We start from the raw sequence: 25,164 nt of genomic DNA, 5'->3' as shown, positions 1-25,164 counted from the left end.
ATTTGTACTATGATTTGAACCTAGGAGTGCCTTGTCCCAAAGGTCTTAATCTTTTCCCCTCCTCCACAGACTGGCAGACATGATGCTATGAAGATCAGAACGGGATTCTTCAGGAATGTGGCCATTCCACAGAGTCACAGTGTCTCGTATGGTATGGGACAGTAACCACCCCAACCATTTAATGACTGCAGACACGCAGAACAAATATTCAGCAGGGGAAAACAAGTGAAAACAGGAACCCAGGCTGGTCCCTGCGAGCAGATGGGAAGTTTTGTTAATTACAGGAGGCCCTTGCTTTCCTTTGACCACTCAGGGAGGAGGCAGGAGGCCAGGAACCAGGAAAGAAACTAATAGTCATTATTCAGAAATGAAATGAGGGATAAATGGAGGAAGGGCAAGAAGCAAGGAATTCTGAATCATTTCAAGTATGCCTTCTAATCTGAGTTGCTGGTGTGGAGGAAGGAGCACAGGCTTATTTTGGGCAAGTCCCTGAGCCCCCGTCTCCTTATTTCTGAAATGGGGCCATAACATTTAATCTGTTGTGAGGAGTAGGGATAATGAACTTGGAATAGTCCCCAGTGGGGACACCATCAATCCTGTGTCTTATCATTAACTTCCCCTGCAGTGCTCTAGTTCTTGCCAGCTGTGCCCTAAGGATGGAAAAGGATCCTCTGCAGTGACTGGTTATCAACAGGTGGCATCTGGAAAAGTCGAAAGAGCCTCAGCCCCCTCATCCCCCAGTTGTGCCCCTCAGTTCACAACTCCCTCTTTTCACAGGCTCTGGTGCTCTGCAGAAATGGTCTGCCTCTTAATTTATCATTCTAAGAATGTGTGGCTTTTTGGTCCAGTATCTTTGCTTTGCTTTCTTTGTCCTGTAGTGCTTGAACCCTGAAACTGGTCTCATGGGGTGCCCCAGAGCAGAGCAGATCCACTCGGGGTTGGGGCAGGGAGTAAACCCAGCATCAGATGGAGATGGAGCCTCACTGGGCTGATAAAATGCTAAGGAAACAACTCAAACAGCCGGCTGAGGATCAAACCCCAGCTCTGCAGGTGAGGTAGGAAATAGGCCATGAAGTAGACAGGGGGAAAGTTGTCCCTCCCAATAAGAAGCAGTCCTGCAGCTTTCCTTCAGTGACAACGGATTAACTACTGAGTGCACCTGTGTGTGTGTGTGTGTGTGTGTGTGTGTGTGTGTGTGTGTGTGTATTTAACATCTGGAAAGCCATTCTTGCCTTGCCCTTGCCTGGCCTTGCCCTGTCTATGCACTCCTCCCACCTTCCCCTTTGATCCAGGCTCCAAGGGAAGCATCCTAAACTATGCTCTTGCCCAGATCATGATCCTCTCCCTGTCCCATGTCAATACCTGAACATAGTTTACGGGGCTCCATGATGCAGCCTGGGCTTAGCTCTCCGGCCACACTTCCTACCTTTCCTCCTGCATTTTGGGCACTGTAACATTGGCCTTCTTGGCATTCCAGTGCACATGGCGGGGCTCCCCAGCCCTCTGCCATCATTCAAGCTCTCAGATCTTCCTTGAGTGACTACCCAGCTCTCCTCTCCTGCCATTCTCCTGGTTGATTCTTCCCCATCCTGAAACATTCTGCTCAGACCTTGCCTCCTCCAAGAAGCCTTCCCTCACTGTTGCTCCTCAAGTTCTAGAACTCTGGAGCAGGACCACTTGTGGTTCAAATTCTGGCTCCTCTCATTACCAATTCTGGGATCTTAGACAAGTTTCCTTTCTCTTAAAGTCCTCAATCCCCCATATGCAAAATAGGAATATCTGTGGTACCTTTGTCAGAGCATTGTTCTGAGCCTGAATGAGTTAACCACAAAGCATTTAGAGCCCTGTCTGGCACTTGGGGGAGCCTCAGTGCTCACTCTCATCAGAGCTTACAACACCAGATTACAAACCTCAACCTGGATCACTGATTTCCTTGAAGACAGAAGGCTGGGGATGTTCAGCAATCCACCCTCCCCTCCCCAGCCCAGAACTAATACATGGATGTTGATGTCATGTCTGATGTGATTGTAGCTTAAAAAAAAGCAGGATATGCTCAGGCCATCAGCCCCTCCATGGATCCCCTTGTCAGAGCCTCACTAGCCCCACTGGCGGTGGGAATAAAGGTGTTGTCTCTGTGTGGGGGAGCGACTTCCTGTCCAGGAGAGGTAGGCCCAGGGCAGGAGGTTAGTAGAAGATAGGGGTGTGGGGGCAACCTCTACTCTGGTCACACAATCCTTGGGAAATGACCCATAAAGGAAATCCCACAGTTAGGGGGGAGGGGCTGCCCTGTGCTCCTGAAGGCAGAGGGTGGCCTGCCTACTCTCACTGGGGTCTGTAAGGATTGAGCAGGGGCTACAGCGATGTTGGCCCAGCTCTTTGCTCAGGTTCCCAGAGGCTCCCTGCTGGCAGGAGCTCCTAAGGTCCAGGTGAGGCCAGAACTATCGCTGCCTGTGGGGTTGGGAGGCAGGCAGGACACTCACGGGGGACATTTAGCTCTGTGTGTCCTGCCCCCTCAGGAGGAGCTTTTCTCCAAATGCAGTTTTGATGCTATTGGATCACGTGAATGTTTTTATTTTGCCTGAATACACTCACATTCCCTTTAACAGAGATTGCTGGAAGCCCAATCTGTGCTTCAATTTCATAACCTGAGGCCCAGCGACCTCCGAATCTTCTAATTCCAGCCCCACCCCACCCACAGGTGACCTTGCTTCCTAATTTATATTTAACATGGCCAAACTTTCCATTCTATTTTAAAATATTTCCAAAGGGTATTCTGGCATGATGCTTCTGTTCATTTAGCAAATAGACAGCAAAGCAATCCACCAACCCAGGAACTACTGAAACAGAACCATTCCCTTCTGGTAGCTGGCGAACACATGCCTGCCCTTGGGTAGAGAACCCATGATACACAAGGGCTCCATCTAGGAATTCCAGAACACAGCGCAAGTCCCCCGGGGAAGTCACGGTCACAAGTCTCCCCACTGTGCCAGCACCTTTGCTGCCATACCACCTCCAGGCAACTCAACTGGGGGGGGGGTCGGGGGGGGGGACTCCATTTCCTGAGGGCGAGGGCCATAGGCCACCTCTTCCTATGTCTTATTGGCGGTGATGCTTGCTCATTCCTTACCTTTATTCCTTGGCCGAGGCTTTCCAGGGAATTAATATCCAGTCCTTCCTTGCAGGCCTGTAGGCAGGAGATCACCTTCTGACTCTCCATTTTGCCAGGGCGGATAGTGAGACTGGCCAGGCTCCCATGAAAGAATTGAGCAAACCGCGGTTTGGTGACTTCTCCTCCTAAAAGGGAAAGCAGCAGGGTCATTTGCCCTGTGGAGACTGGATCCGGAACACCACTTCATGGCACGATCTGGCTGGAGGACCAAGGACACTGTGACTGTGTCCCCTCAGCCTGAGCTTTTCCTGCAGAGCGGGAAGCTCAGTGGCCAGACTCAACAAGAGGATATTATCTGACACCAAGATGTTGGAGCTCCGCAGCTGCACTAATTTAGAAATCCTGGAATTCCTGATTGGAAACAGCTGCCTTCAGAGGCATGTGCAGCGTTAGGAGAGAGAAAGGATCCTAGAGAGTAAAAACGGGAGGCCTGCTGTGTGCCTGACTGTCTGATAGGGACTTCAACTGAGCAAGTCTGCAAAGAAGGGATCTGTGTTTCCCATTCACAGCCCAAGAACCTTGAAACTCAGAAAGGTTGAGGGACTTGGCACAGGACACACAGCTGAACCCAAGAGCTGGCTCTCTATTCCCAGTCTGTCTGACCCCAAAACTGGCATTTGCTTTCCCTAAATTCCACAGAGAGGTTGGCAGGCAGTCGAGGAATCCTAGAGACCCACATCCCTGGGCTCTGGCTCTCTTGCAATGAATTGATTTTGTCCCTGCTTAAATTCAAGTTCTTTGGCATAGGAGGACTTCCTTGATTCTGTTCTACCTCTTTGTCCTCATCATCTACTTCTTGTTTTCCACCTTCTTTCTATTGGCTGAGCCGAGTCCTATCTGAGCTCAGTCCTGCTCTGCAGCACAGGAAACCGTTCAACGTCACTCGGGTCAAGGCCCCTCCTCCCATTTTCTCCTTGGTTTTCTCAAGGTCGCCAAAGCAAAAGCTGCCCTCAGGCCCATTTGAATCCTTACCTCTTCCAGGAGGTCGGCCCCACAGCTTTCACGGAGCACAGGCCCCTTCCGTCTCCGGGCAGCCTGCACTGACAGGCCAGCCTTGATCTTGCACTTCCGTTCAGAGAGGTAGTGGGACGTATGAGAAACGTGGAGGTGGGCTGAACCCCAGCTTTGCTAATGCCCTGGGAAGGTTTTGTAACCCCTGAGCCTCTGCTTGCTTCTGGAGGACAATTCTGGGTTTTGGCTCCCCATTCCCCTGTCCTCTCAGAGGACTCCTGCAGCCTCCAGCAGGACCTGGCTCCTGCAATGCATCCCTAGTGAAGCGTGCTCCCGTGAGACACCACCCTGGAGGGCACATTTCTGTTTCTACTAGAGTGACACCACAGTGACTTGTCTGCCCTTCCACTAGCCACTCCATGCCAGCAGAGCCTGGACCTCAGCCGGAAGGGGCGGAAGGCTCTCCCCGGGGCCCTCTACCTCAGCCCTGGGCTAGAAGGCGCTCCTAATACCAGCATTCCCATATGCTTGACAGTTCTACTTCTTAGTAGCCAGTCCTTTGTTATTCTAATTCCCTACTGCAGTTAATAATTCTCTGTACTGATCTGTTGAAAGTGCAGTGTGGTTTTCTCCTGTGATTGAGTACACACTGGTACACCTTCTCTGTTGGCATGCATAACTTTGCTCTCACCTGTTCCTCCTCACAGTGAGATACCACCTCCAAACTGCTTACATTAGGCAAATCCCATGGTCTTTCAAGGCCCCTTCAGCCCTCTGTGCCCTGCTTGCTCACAGAAAGCTTTCATGAGCCACCCTGTCTACTAGCCCTCTCCATGTCTGGAGCCCCCTCCCCGCCGTGTCCTCTCCTTGCCCTGAGCCTGAGAGCACGGACTTCATTTGAACATACCCTCAGAACCCGGCGTTGCTAATGGTTTACATGTGTGGGCTTTATGTCCTCAATAGCCTATGACTGTGGTTCGCAACCTTGGCTGCACACTTTCATCACCTGGGGAATCTTTAAAAAGTCAAACTGATTCTGGTGCGGGGTCCCACCCAGAGATATTGTGACTTAATTGGTGTGGGGAGTTCCAGAAGCTCCTCAGGCACGTCAAATGTGAAGCCAAGTTTAGGAATCCCTGGCTATAAGCTTCTTAGGTTGGATCTTCTGCACGCTCCGGTGTGATCTCTCTCCTTCATGCCACCCGCCGGCTTACTCCTGCTACCCTTCCCACGCTGCTAGAATGTAGCTGTTTAAGTCTCTCTCCTGGATGGCAGGGACCACTCATGCATTACTCAATTTAATGAAGATGATACTGAGCAGGTATTAAGGGCAGAGGGAGGCACTGGGCACTTTGCATAACTTGGCTCATTTATTCCTCTCAACAGCACAGGGCCCCTGTGTGGCCCCAGTGTGCTGCACCCTGCCCAGCACACAGCAGACCTTTCGTAACTGTTTCCCAGACTGAAAGGGATGGTGAATTAATGCCAGCAGAGCAGTGGACATTGTGGAGTCTCTCCAACATCCATCTCACCTCGGCCCTCTTGTAGCAGCAGCCCAGAGGTTGGCGGGAGTTGACTTGAATTCCAGGGATGGATTCTACTTAGTCGCAGTTATTCAGGTTTTCCTGTTGCCCTCACTCCAGTGACTGAGTCAGGTGTCAACTTCAGATGAAGCTGATCAGTACCTGCGTCCACTAAGCCACAGAGGTTGGCCCAGGAGTGATCATGAGACCAAATTTAGGCCAATGAAATGAGAGAAGGAATTAACCAGCAGCCTTTGGGGAAAGGGCCTCCATTTTCTCTCCAGAAACTTTCTGGAACCCACTCTCGCTCTCTTCCCTGGAGATGATTATGTGAAGAAGGAAGGCTTGGAGCTGCGGCAGCCATCTTGTAGGCAGACCAGGGCCAACCAAGGTGATGCAAGAAGGAGGGCAGGGCCGGGAGAGTCCTAGCAGAGGAGGACCTCCTCACTGCGCTACCACAGCACATCCTCAGCCAAGGGAGTCAATCACCCACCTTTACAGTTTAAGCCATTTTGACTCACACTGTTGTTCTCTGCCACCAAAAAATTATCACTTTGAAAATGAAAGAAGATTCTATCAAAGTACTCGGTCCACAGGGAACTCTAAACAGATTTGCCTTTGAGGAATGCCCTGATGTGGCAATGACCTGAGAGTGAGGGGGAACCCATCTCAGGCCTTCTAGTCCAGGTCCTCAAACACCCCATAGGTAAAGTACCCCTCAGTGCCATTAGCCTGTTCCTGCCCCAGCAAAGGGGCACTTCCACTGACCTGCAAAAAGAAGGGTGTGAATGTGGGTGTGCATGGTAGAGCTGCCACTCTCCAGGGCATTCAATGGGCCATTGTTTCCCTGCTTTGTCTACCACATGTCCCCTTAGAGCAGCAGATGCAGCAACTATCATTTACTGGGTATGCACTACGTCTCCAACACAGTGCCAAGTCCTCCACAGACATCATCTTACTGAACCTTACCTAACTCTTGGGATGGAGGTACTTTTTCTGTAGTTAGAACGGAGTAAACTCAGCCTGAGAGAGAGGTAAGTGGCCCGAGGCCACACAAGTAGGAAGTGGTGAGGTGTGGGCCCCTCGGGCATGCGGGGCCAGCTGGGGCATCCTGGAGTACTGGCCGGCCTGGGCCAGGGTGAGAATGACCAGAAGCTCTCTGTGGTCTGTCCTCTAGCCATCTCAAGGTCACACTCTGCAACTCCATGTTTAAAGACCAAACACTAAACTTCACGACTCTCTCGGATACTAAGACATTTTCCTACACACCATTTTTTTCTCTCCGCAAAACATTCATGTTCTGTACATTTTGATTCAAGGATCCCAGATCTGTGATGTACTCTATGTATTAATGGTGCAGCTCCAGGAAATTGATTCAATTAGCACCTTGCAATAGGAGGCCAGCATAAAATTTGAAATATATTTGCACTCAGGTGTGGCTGGGATGCAGGATTTAAAAAATAATAGATACATTGAAAATCTTTTTCTTTTTAATATCTGGGGTGTCTTCATAAACCACATGGATACTCTGTTAACCTTTAGACACAAATATGTTCATGAATTATTTCAAGAAAAAAAAACATAACCTGGTTTCTTACACAAAGAACTTTCTCTACATGTTTGCAAATGTGATTTTGGGTTTCCGAGGCTAGATCTGCACACGTTTCTAGAGTGTTTGCTGAAAGCCCAGCCTTCTGTTAGATTCAGCTAATTATAAGATGTAGACCACGCTCTCTAGGAACTTATATACGGTTGGGAGAATAAAGTACAGACTCTGGGAAAATAAAAATATAAGAGTAAATTACCAGTGCAATAGATGATCTAAGGCAGGGCATGACTGATTCCAAACAAATGATACAGATGAGGTGTCCAACAGATCAGAGCAGAAAAATAATAGCCATTATTTCTGAGGCCCTTAAAACATGGTGAACTCTTTCACGTGCAATTTTATTTAATACTTGAGTGGCAGGATAGTATGTTTGAGACCTTAGCCTCTATTGTTTTGATTTTTTCTGAGGATTTCTCCCATCTTACCCTGACTTTAGACACATCTGGTTTGTGCTCATTGTCACAGGGAGCATTGTGATAAGGAGAGGAGCAGATGAGGCTTAAAGCTGAGTTTCTTCCCCAGTTTTGTTTCCAGGAGTCTAAACCCTAGGAGGGTGGGGAAATCTCGGTATGGACCCACATTTGGGGAAGAGTAGAAGAAGAAACTCTGGCTTCCTACAAACAGGAAAATGTCACCCTCTAGGTGGGGGGCTGGCAGGGAGGTAGTGGAGGGGGTAAGGACATAGGGGTGCAGAATGAGCCCCCGAAGCTGGTCACCTGGGCTGAGCCTTGGCTGTGGAGCACGATGCTGGAGGGGATGCTGGCCTGTCACATCTGGACAGATAGGCGGATGGACTGCAGATGGTCTTACAGAGAAAGCATGAGAAGCAGGGAAGATATTTTTGTGTCCCTAAGTAAGACAAGGAAATACTGAGAGAGTTTCCGGCCCCATAAGTCCCTTAGTGACAGGACCAAAGAGGTGAGCGCCGTTTCCATGGACATCGGTACAGGACGGTGCCTGGAGGCCCACCGACACCCTAGTCCCACATAAACAGCCCTGAAATTAGCTGGCACTAGGGAAATGGAACAATTTCCAATTTGCCAAGGTCAAATCTCCCCCGCTCAGACAGAAGAGGGGTTTGAAATGAAACTAAGATGGGTGTGGAAAACATAATTTTTCTTTGTGAATTCAGATTCCTATGTGCTAGACTCCTAACTCCTTTTCCAGGTGATGTTTTCAGAGTTTGGTAACTTGCCCACAGCTACACAGCCAGGAATTAGTGAAGCCCAGATTCAGACCCAGGTCTGGCTCGCTTACAAGGCTTTGACCTGCACGCTGTCCGACAGATGGGGCCGGGAGGGTTCAAAGAGGATTCCTCGAAGGATGTAATAATTGGGCTGCTTCATGAAGATGGAGACAGGTAGGGACTGACACGACCCTGGGGGAGAATGTCCAGTTACACTGGGTTCTGTGGACACAGAAGGGCTTCAGCAGCAATTGCTCTGAGCTAGAATTTGCACTGGGACTGAACTCCCCCGAAGCTTTCCTTCAACTGAGAGGTGGGGCCCACCCACCTCAGTAGCTTTTGAACTACTTCCCTCTAAGTAGAAGACCCGTGTGGTGTGAGGGTGCTGTCTCCCTGCTCCAGGAAGTATGTGCGGGATACTGTTGCTCCTTTCCTTCCCACTGTCATTCCCGAGCGGGTGCCGCATTTCCTCTTGCTGGCGTTGAATGCTGCTCTGTGCCTGGCTTGTTGATGGGGATGCCCCTCAATGAACACAATTTCATGGATGGCTGGGTATCCAGTTTGAGCAATGCAAACGGTGAGACCATTTGAAATCTTGCTTTCCCTCATTTCCTCATTTTGGTGATGGAGACCCCCACAGAACGCGAAGGCTAAGTGAAGTCTGTAACAGACCCCCCGGGCTAGAGCTTCAGAACTGTCCGCACGGTCCCGGGGCTGCAGCTGTAGGCTGTAGGCTGTAGGCTGCAGGGTACTTGTGGAGGCAGACCATCTGCCATTGCAGCTGACCATAACCATTCACAGCAGGCTTTCTCAACCCCTTCCGTGTCTATGTATCCATCTCTCCAGTCTTTCCAGCAGATGTCTCCTATGTGGCATGTTCCAAGGCGTGACCCCAAAAATCATCTCTGTGGGGTCAGGGACCTGAATTCATGGAGTTGCAAGGGCCCTCATATATCACCCAGGAGATTCCCTCTTCATCCTCCAGATGAAGAACTGAGGACTAGAAAGACAAGACATTTTTCAAAGGACCAGAGCCACAGGGAGGGTCTGGAATCCTCTTCTTCTAGCTCCAAACTCAACCCTCCCTATACTGGACCATGATGGGTCTTAGTTACCTTTAGGACTTAGCTTGACTTTGTTCAGTCTGTGGGAAAAAATGCCCGGGGAGTTCACTCAAGTGATTTGACTCCAGATCCCAGAATCCTCTGGTCTTCCGTACTTGAATATGCAATGTCACCGGGCCATCCGTCATCTCCAGAAGTGGAGGAGGTGTAGAAGGTGCAAGCGAGGGTCAGGGTCTGGTGGCAGAGACCTGGGTGCAAATCCAAATCTTTGTGGCCCTTAGCAAGGTACTTCTCTCCCCTCTCAGTTTTCTCATCTGCAGAGTGGGGGATCCTATTCTTATCCAGGCCATAGGGTTGTGAAAGGGGAAGGCATGCACTTAGCTCCACAGGGTGTAGGAACTCAAGAACGGCAGCTAGTTGTAGGGGCAGTGCGAACCAAGGGACTCAAACATGAGATTACGTGATGCGAGTTTTCTCTCTCTTTCCCTTTCGTGGCTCCCCCCGCTCAAGTGCATCTCTCAGAGAACTTGAAACAATACTGTTTTTGCTCCAAGATCCTTGTCAAATGTTCTAATTGATCTTATCTTCAGAATAAGATACAAAGTTAGAATTACAATTCAGTTATACTGTGTTTCCAGCCATGAATATTAAAGCAGACTTCATCTGTGTCTTCTTTAAACTAGTATACTTTCAGGTCAAATTAACTCCAGGGCCTAGAACAATCTTTTCTTGATTTTTCTGACATGGTTAATACCAAGAGACACCTTGTTAGTCATTCCCATGTGTTAGACCACAAACCATATACCTTTGTCAAAACAGCTTCAAAAATGGGATATAATTCAACAAACATTAGCAACTGACCTTCACTACTGACATACTGGAGTAGAGAGAAAGGTGAGGAGAGTAGAATCTGGGAGAGTAAAAAATCCTTGCCTCTGTAAACTATAGCTGAGCAGGGGATGGAGAGCTGCATTGGCACCTTCAACAAGATATGTCCCACAGAGTGCTCCAAGAACACTGTCTCAAAAGGAGCGAGTTCCATGGTGAAACAGGACTGAGAAACAAGGGTTAAGTAAGATCCAACAGACTGCTTGATTGGTGGGCTCTGGAGAGCTTTTAATAAACTAACGAGCCTGTGATTCTCCTCCGTGGAGGTATGGGGATAAATGAGGCAGTTTCCCAAACTTGACCATGGCCTCCTTGTGGAAGGGGCATCCTGTGGGACTGGAGCTTCCCAAAGTCCTCTCTGGGAAATGTCCACCTGACTCTAAGGCAGACTAGGTTAGCACATGCCTCTTTCTTCCAGCAGCAGAGACCCTAGGGATGTAGAATAATTTCAACACAGACTTTATTAAGATAACTTGTACTAAATTAGACCAAACTGATTAAGTGAAGGCATGTACTCCAAGTCCCTGCACTAATTTTAGTATCTGCCGACAAATGACCTGGAAACGTGCACCAGATCTCAGGACCACATGTGGCTCCAATTCCCCTCTGTCAGGAGATGACATGCTATTGATTATTGAAACTCTCAAGGTTATTTCTGTCTTTTTATTAACACTTGTGACCATCCCTATTCTTTGCCTTGACTCCTCCCAATGGTCACAGTGGGAGTTCTCTATCTGTCCTTTAACAAGAGGTTCTAATTTTTAGAACCATCCTTTTCTCTCCCTCCTGTGGCTTTATTTGTTAAGTAGTGAGTAGGACTCAGCAAGACCAGGACCTAGGGTAGAAAGGTCTCGTCCGAGATGAGGATAGTGTCCTAGTCAGGAGCGGCAAAGCTGGATGCTCTAGGAAAGCTAAGGTCTGGAGCATGAAGGAGAGTCTCCAGCAGAAATAGGGATGAGGTGGTTGCTGTAGACAGATGACAGGTAGGGAAGCCTGCAGTGAGATCTAGCAAGAGTAGTAAGGATGAGGGAGGGAGCAAGATGGTGGTTTCTTGACGGCATGCCAAGAGTCGTGTTTCTGAAACCTGGTTAGCCACTTCGATGCAACACACAGAGATGCCTCAGTTGTGTCAGGGGAGAGGTGGCCCAGAATTCTACCTGCTGGGGCACCACCCTGAAACCCCGGGGGCTCCCTAAGGTCCTGGTCTGACATGGTCATGGGACAGCTGCCTCCCAGTCCCCATGTGGGCGGGCCCAGTATAGAAATCCAGGGGCAAAGCCGGTGTGAGGATAAAACTTTCATAATACATCAGCAGAACTTGGATTTTTGTTGTTAGAAATGGATGAATAGGACATCTAAAGCAAAGGGCAAATTAATTCATCTTTTAAATGATCTTGTCCCCTGACAAGACCCAGAGAGAGACAAGGAACCTGAAATTTGCCTAAAGGCAGCAGTTTCTGAGTTGGCCCACACGGAGCTCGGCACTGAGAGGGTGTGATGCCATCCTGAGAGCACAGAAGTGAAGGCAGGGCAGTATGCATCGGCCGCAGAGGGGAAGAGGACCCTTCTACCATGCGAGGTCCATCCTGCTGCAAAAGCCTTTCTCTACGATTAAGATACGTGCTGGAGGCTATACCGGCAACATTTCTTAAGTGTAAATGAAGTCTCTTTTTTTTTTCTTAATTATTAGAAAAACTACCAGTGAAAATGATGTTCCACTGATTACTTTGGCTTTCAGATTCACCAACAGGACACAGCAGGCTAATTGGGGCTGCGGAGCCCTGCCCAGCCATGGAGCTGGAGTCTGGGCCCGAGAGCATCCAACAAGCAGCTGCTATCAAATTATTTTCTATCCCCATTGTGAAACCCCAATTGGAAATTTCACAAATGGGAAATAGTTTCCTTGCCAACCTCAGAAGCACCTAAAAAGCTCCCCACAGTCGCAGGCCCAGAGGCAATTAGAGCCTCGCCCAGCGGGCTTAGAATATGCATGTAAGTGGATTTCAGAAAGTTAGCAATGTGCCCAATAATGGCTGCATCGTGGGCTGTCAATTTCACAGCCCTGCATCCTGTAGAAAGGGCTTCTAACGTGTTCTTCCAAGACAAAGCATGGATCCAAGGAGGATGAGTCTTGATGCAAACCCAAGCTCCTTCAGGAGGCAGTCTGGCATCTTGCAGTCATGATGGGTTGCAACTCCTCTTCCCAGCCTCTTCTGCACCCATCCCAGTCCCTGTACCTCGCACTGACATTGACTGTGCCCACGCCTCTGTGAAGATTCCTTATTTTCCTGCTGAACTCTCACCTATCCTAGAAAGCTCAAGTTTCAAGCTTCTTAAGGACTGTCTCCTATGCTGAAAATGTGCCAGTATATCATCTTTCCTCTTGGGGAAGATACCCAAATCTCCATGGCCTGAAAGATAGCGTGATCAGGGTCCCGCCTACACGACAAGGGCCATGTTGCAATACTCGTCTTCTGACTGGCTATTCTCCTGCCTCACTGACCTTCCCTCTGACCTGCAGATGGACCTGGGTGAGCAGGGTCCATGTGGGAGGGTCCATCCTGAGGAAGGGAAGAAACATCTGTGCACACAAGGACCCACGGGGAGGCTGGAATCACGGAAGCCAGAGCATACCCTATCTGCATACTGCCTGCCATGGGGCGCTCAAGTGCAAGGAGCAAAGAAGGGATGGAGGAGGGGACCAGCAGGTGTTTTCCAATGGATACATTTATTCCAGTGAAACATGCCAAACACGCCCCGTTTAACTATCACCTCTTCCTTACACGGACAAGGGAGGTATTAGCCTGGTTTTATAGATGAGAGAGTAGTTGCTCTGGGAAGCTGCAGATTCTGCTGGTTCCATACAGCTAGGATGTAGCAGGATGCGGGTTTGACTCACATTCCAAATTTTCTGACTCTAAAGCCTAAACTCTTTCTCCTTTTTCTGTGGAGGGTCACTTAAGGAAGTGGACAGCCAGGGATTAGCAAGGGGAATGCAGGGTGGCTGTGGGTTTTTGATTCCAGAATGGACAGATGTGTCAGAAGTTTTCCACATCAGCTCCTGTGTTTTCCCAAACACATAGTTCCATCAACAAAATGATCAACCAGCCACAATGAGGAGAACACAGGCTCTAAAGATTTCGGGTCAGGCAGGTTTGGCTGGGTGACCTTGGGTCAGCTCCTTCACCTCTGAAAGCCTCAGGTTCTTTATCTACAAGCTGGGACTCCTGGCTCATTCTCACAGGACTATAAATACCCAGGTATGTGAAGGGCTTCCTCGCAGCCCTGGCTCTTAAAGAGAGAGAGAGAGAGAGAGAGAGAGAGTGTGTGTGTGTGTGTGTAGGGGATGGTGGTTGTGGTGGGAGCAAATATTTCTTCCTATTGGTGTACAGGTCTCCAGATGGAGTGGAGGCACATCTGGTCCTAAGGAAGAGGGCCATCTATGCCTCTCAGCCTGAGGGAGAAGTTACCAGGAATCACTCAGAGAATCTGGACACTGAGCCTGGAGCCCACAGCAGGGGGAGATTGGGGTTGCCTCATTTAGGGAAGGGTGGTTGTATTTTTTATGTGGGGAGGACAGTCAAATATCTGTGACTAAGTGGATAGGCCATGGTGCTCATCAGTATTGTTCATAAAATAGTTTTTTTTTTTTTTCCCTTCCAGACACATTGTAGATTTTTACTTTCCTTCTTTCCTGAAGTTAGGTGTGGACGTCTGAATTGCTTAGGCCAATAAAATGGGAGTGAAAATGATCAGTGTCACTGGTGGATGAAAGCTGTAAGAGCTCATGCACCATTCATCATGTTTTCTTTTTTCTCTTTCTCAGTACAAAGCAATAGGGCTGCTCTGTCTGCTTGGATCTCAGACTAAAGGAAAAAAGAAGAGCCCTCAAGGATCTGCAGTGAATACAGACTGAACTGTCTTAAGTACCTAAGAACTGGGGCTTGATTGTCACTGCAGCACAACTTAACCTATGCTAACTGATTCAAAGAGGTCATCTTAATTCTTTATAAAAGTACTTTTTATTTTGGTAGGACTGTTTTCCCGCCCAGAAGACATGCAACTGGGCAACAGTGCCTGTAACTGGCCTTGTAGAGGTGGGGGCAGGTTTCCATTGCGAGCTGGGGGGACAGAGATCTGAGTGTGGTCTCTGAGGGCCTCTAAAGGAGGAGTCATGGTGAGGTTCATAGTGAGGACATCACTGGATGGGCGGTATCCAGGCCATGTCCCAGAATATCCACAGGCTGGCTGTGCTGTCCAGCTGGGGCACTGAGCCATAGGAGAGAGCCAGCACTCTGGCCCGACTGTGTTCAGTGACTAATGATTCCTGTGCCATCTCTGGATCAGCGGCTTGCTACACTCATTAGTTTCATGAACTCTCACCAGATGACAGTCTCCCTTTTCTGAATTCCTGGGGAATTCTGAAATACTGATAAAGTTCTTTTTTTAAATTTTTTATAAACATATATTTTTATCCCCAGGGGTACAGGTCTGTGAATCGCCAGGTTTACACACTTCACAGCACTCACCATAGCACATACCCTCCCCAATGTCCATAGCCCCACCCCCTTCTCCCAACCCCCCTCCCCCCAGCAACCCTCAGTTTGTTTTGTGAGATTAAGAGTCACTTATGGTTTGTCTCCCTCCCAATCCCATCTTGTTTCATTTACTCTTCTCCTACCCCCGTAACCCCCCATGTTGCATCTCCTCTCCCTCATATCAGGGAGATCATATGATAGTTGTCTTTCTCCGATTGACTTATTTCGCTAAGCATGATACCCTCTAGTTCCATTACTGATAAAGTTCTTATCAAGTTCTATTGACATGTCCAATGAACTTCTTAGTATCATGTGACCTATGTCAGATGTTGAGTCGGTTACCATGAGGTTGGGTCATCTCAGAGTAGCAATCTGTGTATTTGGGGAACATTTTTCTTCCCCTCTGTGATTGCATTGGTATTTCAAAGTGCCCTACCTTTTTTTTTTTTTAAGATTTTATTTATGTATTTGAGAGAGGGAGATTGAGCATGAGCTGGGGGAGAGGGGTGGAGGGAGGGGGAGAAGCAGGCTCCCTGGGGAGCCTGATGTGGGACTTGATCCCAGGATCCTGGGATCATGACCTGAGCTGAAGGCAGATGCTTAACCAACTGAGCCACCCAGACACCTAGCACCCTACCTTTTAAGGGAGCAAAAACAAAGTCTCCAACAGAACTGAGTGAAAGGCAGAAAGGCTAAATGTATGTTCAAAGATCTGGTTTTCCTGGTTGCAAAGGGTAGATTAGCCTTCCAGTTTGGGGATTGGAGGAGAGGCAGCAGTAAAGAAACTGAGGAGGGAGCAGAGAACTTCTAGTGGAAAGGCAATAAGAACCCTCTGTCCTTAGTGAGTGGGGAAGGGGCTCAGAGCTGAGCCGAACTTGACAGTGGCCTCCCATGGCCTCACGCCTATAGACAATCCACCCCCCACAGCCCTACATATTTGTAAACTCCCAGAGAAGAGGATTGGGGGCTTGGACGACTTGTGTGGGGATAGAGGGAGATCCTTGGCTATGGATTAACACTCAACAGAATCAAATGGCAATTTTAATATGGGATTCTACATTCAGCCTTTTCTCTGCACAGCCCCAGTCTGAAATCAGAGAAGGTTCCAGAACAGTAAAAGGCACCAGCAATTCAGAGGCAATCATGAAACTGCTCGTGTTGATCTAAAATCAAAATCTGGTCCCAGGGGCTTCATTGTTACACAAGTTTAGTGTCTGGATTAATCCTTATTTTTATAGGTCCTGTTTTATTAGTAAGGGGTAGTAAATTTTCTAGGCTAATTCTCATATCACTTGCTTTTTCCCTTTTCTCTCTCAGTACCTTTCAAGGATTGTACACAGATGGGCCAGGGAGAAGGGCTTGATGCAGTTACCTTGCCAACAAGCGCCGACTGTAAGTTGCATGGCTATGTGAGATGGATGAATGGGCCAATCGTTGGTCACCAGATAGGGTTCATATGTTGCTCCATCCATGTACAAGGTAACTATGGGAAACTCCACATTGATGACGTAGTAATGCCATTCTTTATCACATATCTAATGAAAAGAAAGAGAACCAACACTTAAAATTGAATATACAATGAAACATCAAACAGGCTTTTATTTTAATTATGAAAGGGAGGGAAGACATTTTTGGGTCAAAATTTTTTATTGCAAAGAACTCAATGCACATAATGGTTGCTGTAACTGAGGTTAGAAAAGCTCACATCAAACTTGATGGGGCAAACCACGGGGTAGAGGAATACTAGAGAGTCCAATCATCAGAGAAGTATTTGAGTATGGGCATCTTGGTCACATAATTAGCAGCTGTTGAGCCTGACCAGGTCTTGATGGACAGGGTGGGTGACAGCTTAAATTTTCTTTGCATAAAAATTTTCTTAGTTCTTTAGTAGATAAAAAAGTTAAATTGAAATTATTTTCCTAAACTTGGGGATAGGGGAGGCTAGAAAAAGAAAGATACTAGATTAAAAGTAGAAATGAAGGTGGGAATAGAGAAGGGAAAGAGAAAGATGAAAATGGAAGAGAATTAGGGGCTAGAATGGAGCAAGAGAGAAGGCAAAGAACAGGGGACAAGGAAGGAGGATGGAATGCAGAAGAGTAGGAACTCCTGATTCCTTTGTCTCTAGGAGCAACCAAGGAGTAACCTCATGGCCCCTTCAACTTGAGCAAAATACATTCTGAGAAAGATGGTCTTCCCGAGGGGACTCACATACATCCTGCTTTGGAGGATGTGGGAGGCAGAGAAGGACCATAAATGCTCCTCCTCATCTGGACAGGTGCAGAACATTCTCACACTTATGGCCTCTCCCAACTTTTGTGCCCAAGATTCCTGGTCTTAGGGCTGGAAGCCAAAACCCAACTTTAATGGATGGGTAGGGACATTGGGGGCTAGAATGGAGTCATAACCCCTGACCTCAAGGAGCTGAACTCACACAGCATGGTCCAAATGGAAAATGGAAACCAAGACAAAATAGAAACCAAGTGGGCCTTGGGAAGGGAGACAGGAAGGTGGCCACGCTGGAGAATGGTGCCCCTTCTCTAAGTCCTTAAGCCAGTGCGTTGGGAGTCATGTTCGACATTCTCCACACCCCCCTCTCCCTCAAATCCCTCTGCACCCTGTGGAGTCTACCTCTAAAATGTCTCTCATCTGCATCCTTGTCTCCATTGCCCCCATCATCTTTGTCAGTGGAGACAGATGAGTTCTGTATGAAGGTGACCCTCAGGTGAGGGCATCAGAGCCCTCCCTACATCCCATTCTGGATTAAATGTGCTGTTTCTCATGAATAGATAACACCAACAGGGATGCTAAATGATCTTTTCTTTTTCATTTTGGAATAGGAATTTTTTCCTTAATGTTCTTTTTATATTGTCCTGTCTCATGTCTCAGAAAATTGCTCTTTTTGAAGCCTATTAGCCTGATAAAGCCTGATGAATATTTTAGGGGCCCTTGGAAGGTAATCAGGTGGTGTCAAGCAAGTATTTCCCAAATCCTGTTACACCCCCCTGCACATACAGCTCAGTACCTGCTTCTGAGGTCCTAACCAAGTTTATATCCCTCTGGCTACATGCCTGAGACCAGATGTTGGGCTGGGGGCAGGCTCTTAGGCTGACCCAGTGTTGTGGGAGTGGTACAAAGGAAGACCTGGAGACAAAGTCTAGGTGTAGTAAAAGAGTGGGGAACTAAGAAGAAGGCATCAAATCCAAGTGGGCCCATCCAATGCACCTTGGACTTGACGTCTGCAATCAAGAATACACAGACAGCATATTCCAGAACCTGGAAGATGGCTCACATCCTGGGGAGGGTCTCTGAGGCATGGAGATATCTCTGCCCAGTCCCAGGGTGGGCTAGGAACAGGTGGTAGTGCCATGGCCTGACTGCACCCCATGCCCTTTCTAATGCAGGCAGAGCACGACAGTCAACCAGGCAGCCCTGGGCGGCTCCCCTGTCCTGGCCTCCATAGCCCTCTCTCTGCAGCAATCCTGTCAGGCATGACGGCCATCTTGAATCTGTATTCTGGCTGACTCTCCAGCACTCCACACCTGCTGACTCTGGGCAGAGAGTGAGCCTGTGGCTCGCTTCCTCTCGTGACACTTAACGACATTTTTATAGGGCAATTCAAAAAAGTTCGAGGAAGAAATAAAATCATTCCATGACTAATAGTAGCTATGGCCCCTCTCAACATGGCAATTTTTTCCTTGGTGTGCCCCCACCCAGGTTTTCTGAAATGTGCTTCATGAGTAGCAGCCCCCAGGATGCCCTGCATAAAAACAGTGACCCTATATATGGAGCCTAACTTTTTTTTTTTAATTTCTCATTTCATTTGCATATCCAGGCTTCCAGTAGCCTCAAAGTTTATGCCTGTAATAACTTCCCAACCTTGTTGGAAAATGGAACTTTTCTATTATAGCATTCCTATAAGCATCCTGTGAAACAACCGTGGGAGAAGGTCAATTTGGACCATACTGGGTCTACAATTTAGAAGTTTGCTTGATTCACTTAATGTCAACATTAAAATGCCTTTACCAACTTCAGTTTTGGTGGCTATATAGTAATGGCTATACTAAATTATATTTAAATATTCCCTTATTATCAGGTATTAATTATGTAATAATATAAAAGATACTGTAACATAATACTGTATTTCTCTATGCATAAATATTTGTCTGCATTTCTGATTATATCTTTGGGGAAGATTCATGGAAGTAGAATTATTGGGCCAAAGGTCGAAGGTATTTTTTTTTTAAGATTTTATTTATTTATTTGACAGAAAGGTAAAACCAGGGAGCACAAGTGGAGAGAATGGCAGAGGGAGAGGAAAAGCAGGCTCCCTGCTAAGCAGGGAGCCTGATGCAGGGCATGATCCCAGGATCCCAGGATCATGACCTGACCCAAAGGCAGCTGCTTAACCATCTGAACCACCCAGGTGCCCAGGTTGAAGGTATTTTGAAGGCTATTGACACACACTGCTAGGTTTTTTTTGTTTATTTGTTTGTTTCCTGTAAAAATTTGTGCCTATTTATTCTCTTGCCTACAGACTGTAAGAGTGCTTGTGAGTTGTACCCTTACTGCATTATTTTTTTTTTTTAAAGATTTTATTTATTTATTTGTCAGAGAGAGAGAGGGAGAGAGAGCAAGCACAGGCAGACAGAATGGCAGGCAGAGGCAGAGGGAGAAGCAGGCTCCCTGATGAGCAAGGAGCCCGATGTGGGACTCGATCCCAGGACGCTGGGATCATGACCCGAGCCGAAGGCAGCTGCTTAACCAACTGAGCCACCCAGGCATCCCCCCTTACTGCATTATTAACAAAATATATACTCCTGGCAATTTGAAAGGGGATACATTTTATCTCCTTTTAATATGGTTCATAAAGATGGCAAGATTTATATTCTCCAGGGTCAAAAGGGAGGGCCTTCTGGGAGGGGAGCAGCCTGAGTGAGGACTCCCAGGCAGGAACACTGGGGAGCTTCCTTGGGTAGCTCCTGCTTGGGCATCTCAAGAGGCTTTGAGCTCAGAATAGGCTTACGTCTGCGGACTTCCCGCACCAGGTAATCTATGAAGGCAGCTAAGGGAAATGCCTAGTTAGGGTTTCATTAATGTGGATCTATGATGGGGAAGAGACCCACATTAGCCCTCTGCCAGAATTGGAGGGACAAACTGTAATTGAAAAATGATCAAGCCAGGAGGCTGCAAAAATAAATGTGTCAGTGCAATGGCTCAACCATGAAAGAAGGAAATTAGGCAATGTGACCTTTCCAGGGTGGGGGCGAGGTAGAGAGAAGAACTTTAATTCCTGCCTGTTCATGAATCACTGGCGGACAAAGCTGGCACCAAGCATGTCCAGTGCCATCCTCTGAGGCGATGGCCAGGGCCTCCGCTGGGCCAGACACACCCTTCTCCCTGAACACCTGCAGCTGTTCCCAGGGTGGGTGGTGGCAGCTGCTGTTCAGCCAGCAACTGACCAGAGACCTGTGACCCAGGGACATGTGTTTAGCAGGGACAACGCCAAACGGGGCCTGAGTGGGGAGGACGTTGGTACTCCAGGGTAAGTCAGGGGCCATGGAAGCCTCCCACGAGAGGGAGGCAGAAATCAGGCTGCTGACTGGTTGGTGGGTCCAAAGAGCCTTTAAAGTGTCAGTCCCTCGCACATAGTGGGTGGGAGGGAAATCTATCTCAGGTTGGATAGCTCCATTCAAAATACTGGATTTCCTAGAAAAACCAGGTCTGAACTTGCAGTGTGGCCCCTTTAAAGGATATCTACTCTGAGAGATGGGAAGGAGGGCAGACACAGAGCGGAAGGGGTCAGGCGAGGCTGGGAAAGGTGAGGCCTGGAGACGAGGCGCAGGGACAGATTTGCAAGTGAGATGGCAGGACCTCCTGCAGGCGGGCAGGCGGTATGGGGTGTGGGACAAGGGGAGGAGGATGGTAGTCATAAGGACAATCAATCCTGGACCATGCTTCCCTATCCCTTAGGTTATGGGATCCTCCCCACAACCCTCTGCAGGACGAGGGCTAGCCCTGTCTCTGGCACCTGTAGAAGATAAAGCAAGAGAAATGATGAGAAATGACATGGTGGCTGATCTCAGGGAGTGTATGTCGGGAGTTCCACATCATGCGGACCCCACTCAGCTTCCACATTCGGCCTCTTGTGTGTTTGTTTCACGTACAACCAGTGGTTAAGCTTCGCACACTCACTGCCACTTCAGGGTCTGGAGCAGACACTTATCTCCTGAGTGACAGAATTGCATGTCAAATTGCCCCCACGTGGCCCACCTGACATGGTAGGGCACTCAGGCTCACTGTGTCCAGCATGGAGCCCAACACCTCCCCCGCTCCAGCTCCTCCCTTTCCCCTGGCCCCATGCAGTGTCCCTGCCTCAGCAAATGCTCCTCATGTGACTGTGGATCTGTCCTCAGGCCTCAGGCCAGAACCCTGGGCATGGCTTTAGACTCCCTCCTTCTTTCCTCCTGCCCCTCTAGCCAGTGTGCTGCCAAGTCTGGACAACGCCCCTCCCCTCCATCCTCATCCCTTGGCCCTAACTCCGACTCAGAATTCCCAAAGTGTACTCGAGGGAGGAGATTGAGGAGGTGTGTTCAGACTGGCCAGGGTAAGATGGAAAGCACCCGAGCCAGGGGAGAGGCCCATCTGCAGCAGGGAGACTGCGAGAAAGCTCTGGCATGAGCGTGGGTGGGGCCGAGCTGGCAGCCCCCTAGTGACCAGCTCTGCTCGGGACAGCCACAGAGACCAGCGAAGGAGGGCTCCCAGGAGGCAGTCTGCAGGCTGGGCCGGTGGGGGATGGGCCAGGTGGCACATCTGCCTTAGGAACTTCTGGGTGATCATGTTCTGGACTTCAGGAAAATAAGTGAACCTTTCAAATCCTGACTCCTTCCCCTGTAAAGTGAGGATGAGGAGAGCACCTACATCATAGGGTTACTGTGTGAATTGAGTTAAATAAAGTCTATACCATGCTGTGCACATATTTTCAACCTGAGCAGATAGGAAAACCCCTTTCCTTCTCCAAATAGACTGAGATTCTGCATAAAATAAAGCAACAAAGATAACAAAATAAAACAGAAATAAAAGAATTAGAAAGAGAAGTCCTTAGGTATAAAAAGCCAATAAAAACCCAAAGCTGCCCCCGAATGTTGAAAGTGAATGGCTGCTGAGGGGCTGGGACCTACCCTGTCAGCCATGGTTTCAAAGCCACTGGGAGAGAGGAATGGAGAGTCCGTCCGCCTCACGGGGACACTAAGGCAAGGGCTCAGACAGAGACAAGGGCTCTGAAACAAGTCACCTCAGAGACGTTAGACCCCCAAGCCTGCTCTGTGCACGTACATCGTCTCCTAGTGGACACAGCCCAGCCAGCATAGAAATCTAGAACTCAGAAATGAACTTCACAATGCATCTGCCAGGGCTTTAGGCCCCCTGAAAAGACATCCTCAAAATCTAGTAACAGAGATAAGCCTGCCTAGGTCTTGGGCAGGACAATTCCTGTGGGCCTTGAGCTCAGAGTTAAAATTTATGAAACAAAGAGGAGGCAATCCTTTGTATGCCAGAGAAAAAGCAGGCAAAACAAATGATCAAAAACCCGTGTTTCAGGAACTACAGAAAATGGAGCTATTAGGGAGGAAATAGGGGAAGTCAGGTTTGAAAAAGAATCAAGGGAAAATTCCAGAAATAAAAGACACAGGTATTGAACTAAAAAAGAACGAAATCAAGAAATCTGACAATGGAATTGGAGAATTGGGTGATAGATGAGATTGGAGGAAAATGAGGATTTGATAAAGCAATGAAGAGGTATGGATTGTATGGATGATCCCAGGACACATTCCAGCAGAGAGCCTGGCAGATGTGTGGGGGTGAGGTGGGGGGACAGCAGAGGGGCAGTTCTCCTGAAGACGTCCAGTGCCATGCTGGAGGCCTGTGCTACCTTACTGTAGTGCCTTGCATTCTAGAAAGCCATTCTTTACTTTCACAGCCCTCTCACGTGTTAAATCAGAGGATGGTAGACACACAGAGCTCCACAGCCCCTGGCCCCAGGACTTATTCGAAGGGCAGGTCAAACCTGAACATCCTTTCCTGAAAATGGACAACAACTGAACCAGACGGGTTGAAACCATGCAAATCAGGTTCGCAGTGGGAACTCGCAAGGCCCTTCGGCTTCAGGTCATTGTTTTGGAACATTTAAACAGATGCGGTTTTGGTTAATGCCAAGGCCAATCTCATGCCAAAGCAAAGATGCCGCTCTTATTTGCAGATCTCTCTACGATATTCCTAGGAAGGCACCTGTACTTGCGAACTGGCCCAGAGAAATGCAGGGTGTTTTCTGTGGAAGGTGATGAGGATGGCTGTGAAAGCAGCCGCCAGGCCAAAATTGCCAAAAGCAATTGCCGACTCAGGGCAGCAGAGCACAGGGGAACAGGAACCATGAGAGGTAGCTTGTGTCGAAGAGACCACCCCATTTGCAGTTTGCTTGAGCAACAATTGGGCAAATCCCCAAAACAAGCCTGAGAAACTGTCCTTACAGTTTGTGCTCACACCGTGTAAATCCTTGTGTGTGTCCAGGATTCAAACTCATCCACAGAGACAGAAAACACACCTACTGTGCACTGAGGACATGGCTGGTACCCTGGAGCAAGCTATGATTTTTTGCTAGGTAATCAGCTTCTTGGACCAGCTGTTTATGCTTTCCCCCTTAAACCAGGCCTTTAAACAAAGCCAACCAGATCTCCCTTCCCCACCCCGGGAGGACACCCTGGAAAGATCTCTTCACTTCCAGCTCAAACTGATGGTTTCATTTTCATGTATTCAAACTCTACTTCAGTTAGTCCCTCGTGCAAACAAAAGCTACTGTCTCCAGCCTCGGTCTGATCTGCCAATTCTGTAAAGCCCCATGGAGGTAGTAGGGTTGGAGGGTTAATGTGGGAACCGGACACTGGGGCAGCTAATCTGCCCTCAGTGCAGTGGGAATTGTGCATTCTGAGTGCTAGGTCCCTCCCAGGAGTGAGGAAGAGGGACAGGACCAGCCAGGGGAGATGAGGGACCTCACGTGCCATCTATCAGTAAAGTGTGACTGTTTCAGGCTTCTTTCCCAATGGCATGATTTGTAACACAGTCCTGCAGGAGGAATAATGAACAACGGTGTCAGGGTCATGATTGGAGACAATTCATGCAGTTAAACAGGTTTCTTTTAGCAAGACTCCACAGGGCCATGGTTCTCAAAATGTGGTTCCTAGTCCACCTGTACGGGCACCAGCTAGGCTCACGGACTGAAGGTTTATAGCCTCTCCAGATTCCTGTGTTGAAGCTCTAATTCCCAGTGTGATGCCATCTGGGGGGTGAGGTTATGGGGAAGTAATTAGGTTTTGATGAGGCCATGAGGGTGGGGCCCCTTGCTGGGATTAGTGTCTGTATTTATTTTATTTTTTTAAAGGTTTATTGGGAGGGGAGGGGCACGGGGAGAGGGAGAGAATCTCAAGCAGACTCCACACTGAGCAGAGTCTGATGTGGGGCTGGATCTCACGACCCCAAGATCATGACCTGAGCCAAAATCAGGAGTCGGACACATAACAGGCTGAGCCACCCAGGCACCCTGGGATTAATGTCCCAGTGAAGAGGAAAACCAGAGACCCTCTTTTCTCTACCATGGGAGGACACCAAGAGAAGGCGACCATCTACAAGTCAGGAAGTGGGTTTTCACCAAGAGCCGAATCTGCTCGCACCTTGATCTTGGACTTCCCAGTCTCCAAACTGTGAGAAATAAACATCTAGTGTTCAAACGACCAAATCTATGGCATTTTGTTATGGCAGCCTGAGCTAAGACTCCTAGGAACCTGTCAGAAATGCAGAATCTCAGGCCCCACCCCAGCCGCACTGAACAGAGAGACTCTGCAGGTAGGGCCCAGCAGTGTTTTTCTAACAGGCCCTCCATGTGTTTAGACAGGTCAAGTTTGAGAAACTTTGCCTCAGAGAATATGCTAATGTGGGCAACAGAACAGTCAGTTTACTAAATCCGTTGATCTCCTTTGTTTTCCCTTTAGGTACCTAAGAACGTCAGCTGAAACAAAAAAATCTCAGAAGACACACGCTGTGAAATTCATTCCGTTTGTTGAACACATGTTGAACAAGTGTTAACCATGTACCCACTATGTCCTGGACGCTTTCCTGGCCCTGGTAATGTGACAGTGAACAAAGCAGGAAGATTTCTGCCAGTCCCTTCCCACTTTCCAGCGCTTGCAC

At 48.4% G+C, this 25,164-nt stretch overlaps 1 protein-coding gene across 1 annotated transcript in view; it reads right to left on the bottom strand.

Moving 5' to 3' along the window:
* The window catches only part of LOC111154971 (calsyntenin 2), a 366,874-nt gene that overhangs the window by 23,438 nt on the left and 318,272 nt on the right, over positions 1 to 25,164 (bottom strand). Inside the window, exons 9-10 of the mRNA XM_022514927.1 lie at positions 16,301 to 16,463; positions 3,128 to 3,294 (exon numbers count right to left, since the gene is read on the bottom strand). Of these exons, the coding sequence (XP_022370635.1) occupies positions 3,128 to 3,294; positions 16,301 to 16,463 (330 nt within the window). The remainder of the gene's footprint in view (positions 1 to 3,127; positions 3,295 to 16,300; positions 16,464 to 25,164) is intronic.

Source organism: Enhydra lutris, unplaced genomic scaffold (assembly GCF_002288905.1).
Source record: "Enhydra lutris kenyoni isolate GAN:26980312 unplaced genomic scaffold, ASM228890v2 scaffoldscaffold39, whole genome shotgun sequence".
Lineage (NCBI taxonomy): Eukaryota > Metazoa > Chordata > Mammalia > Carnivora > Mustelidae > Enhydra > Enhydra lutris.
Note: the sequence above shows the minus strand (reverse complement) of the source record. Positions and strands in the feature narration are given on the sequence as shown.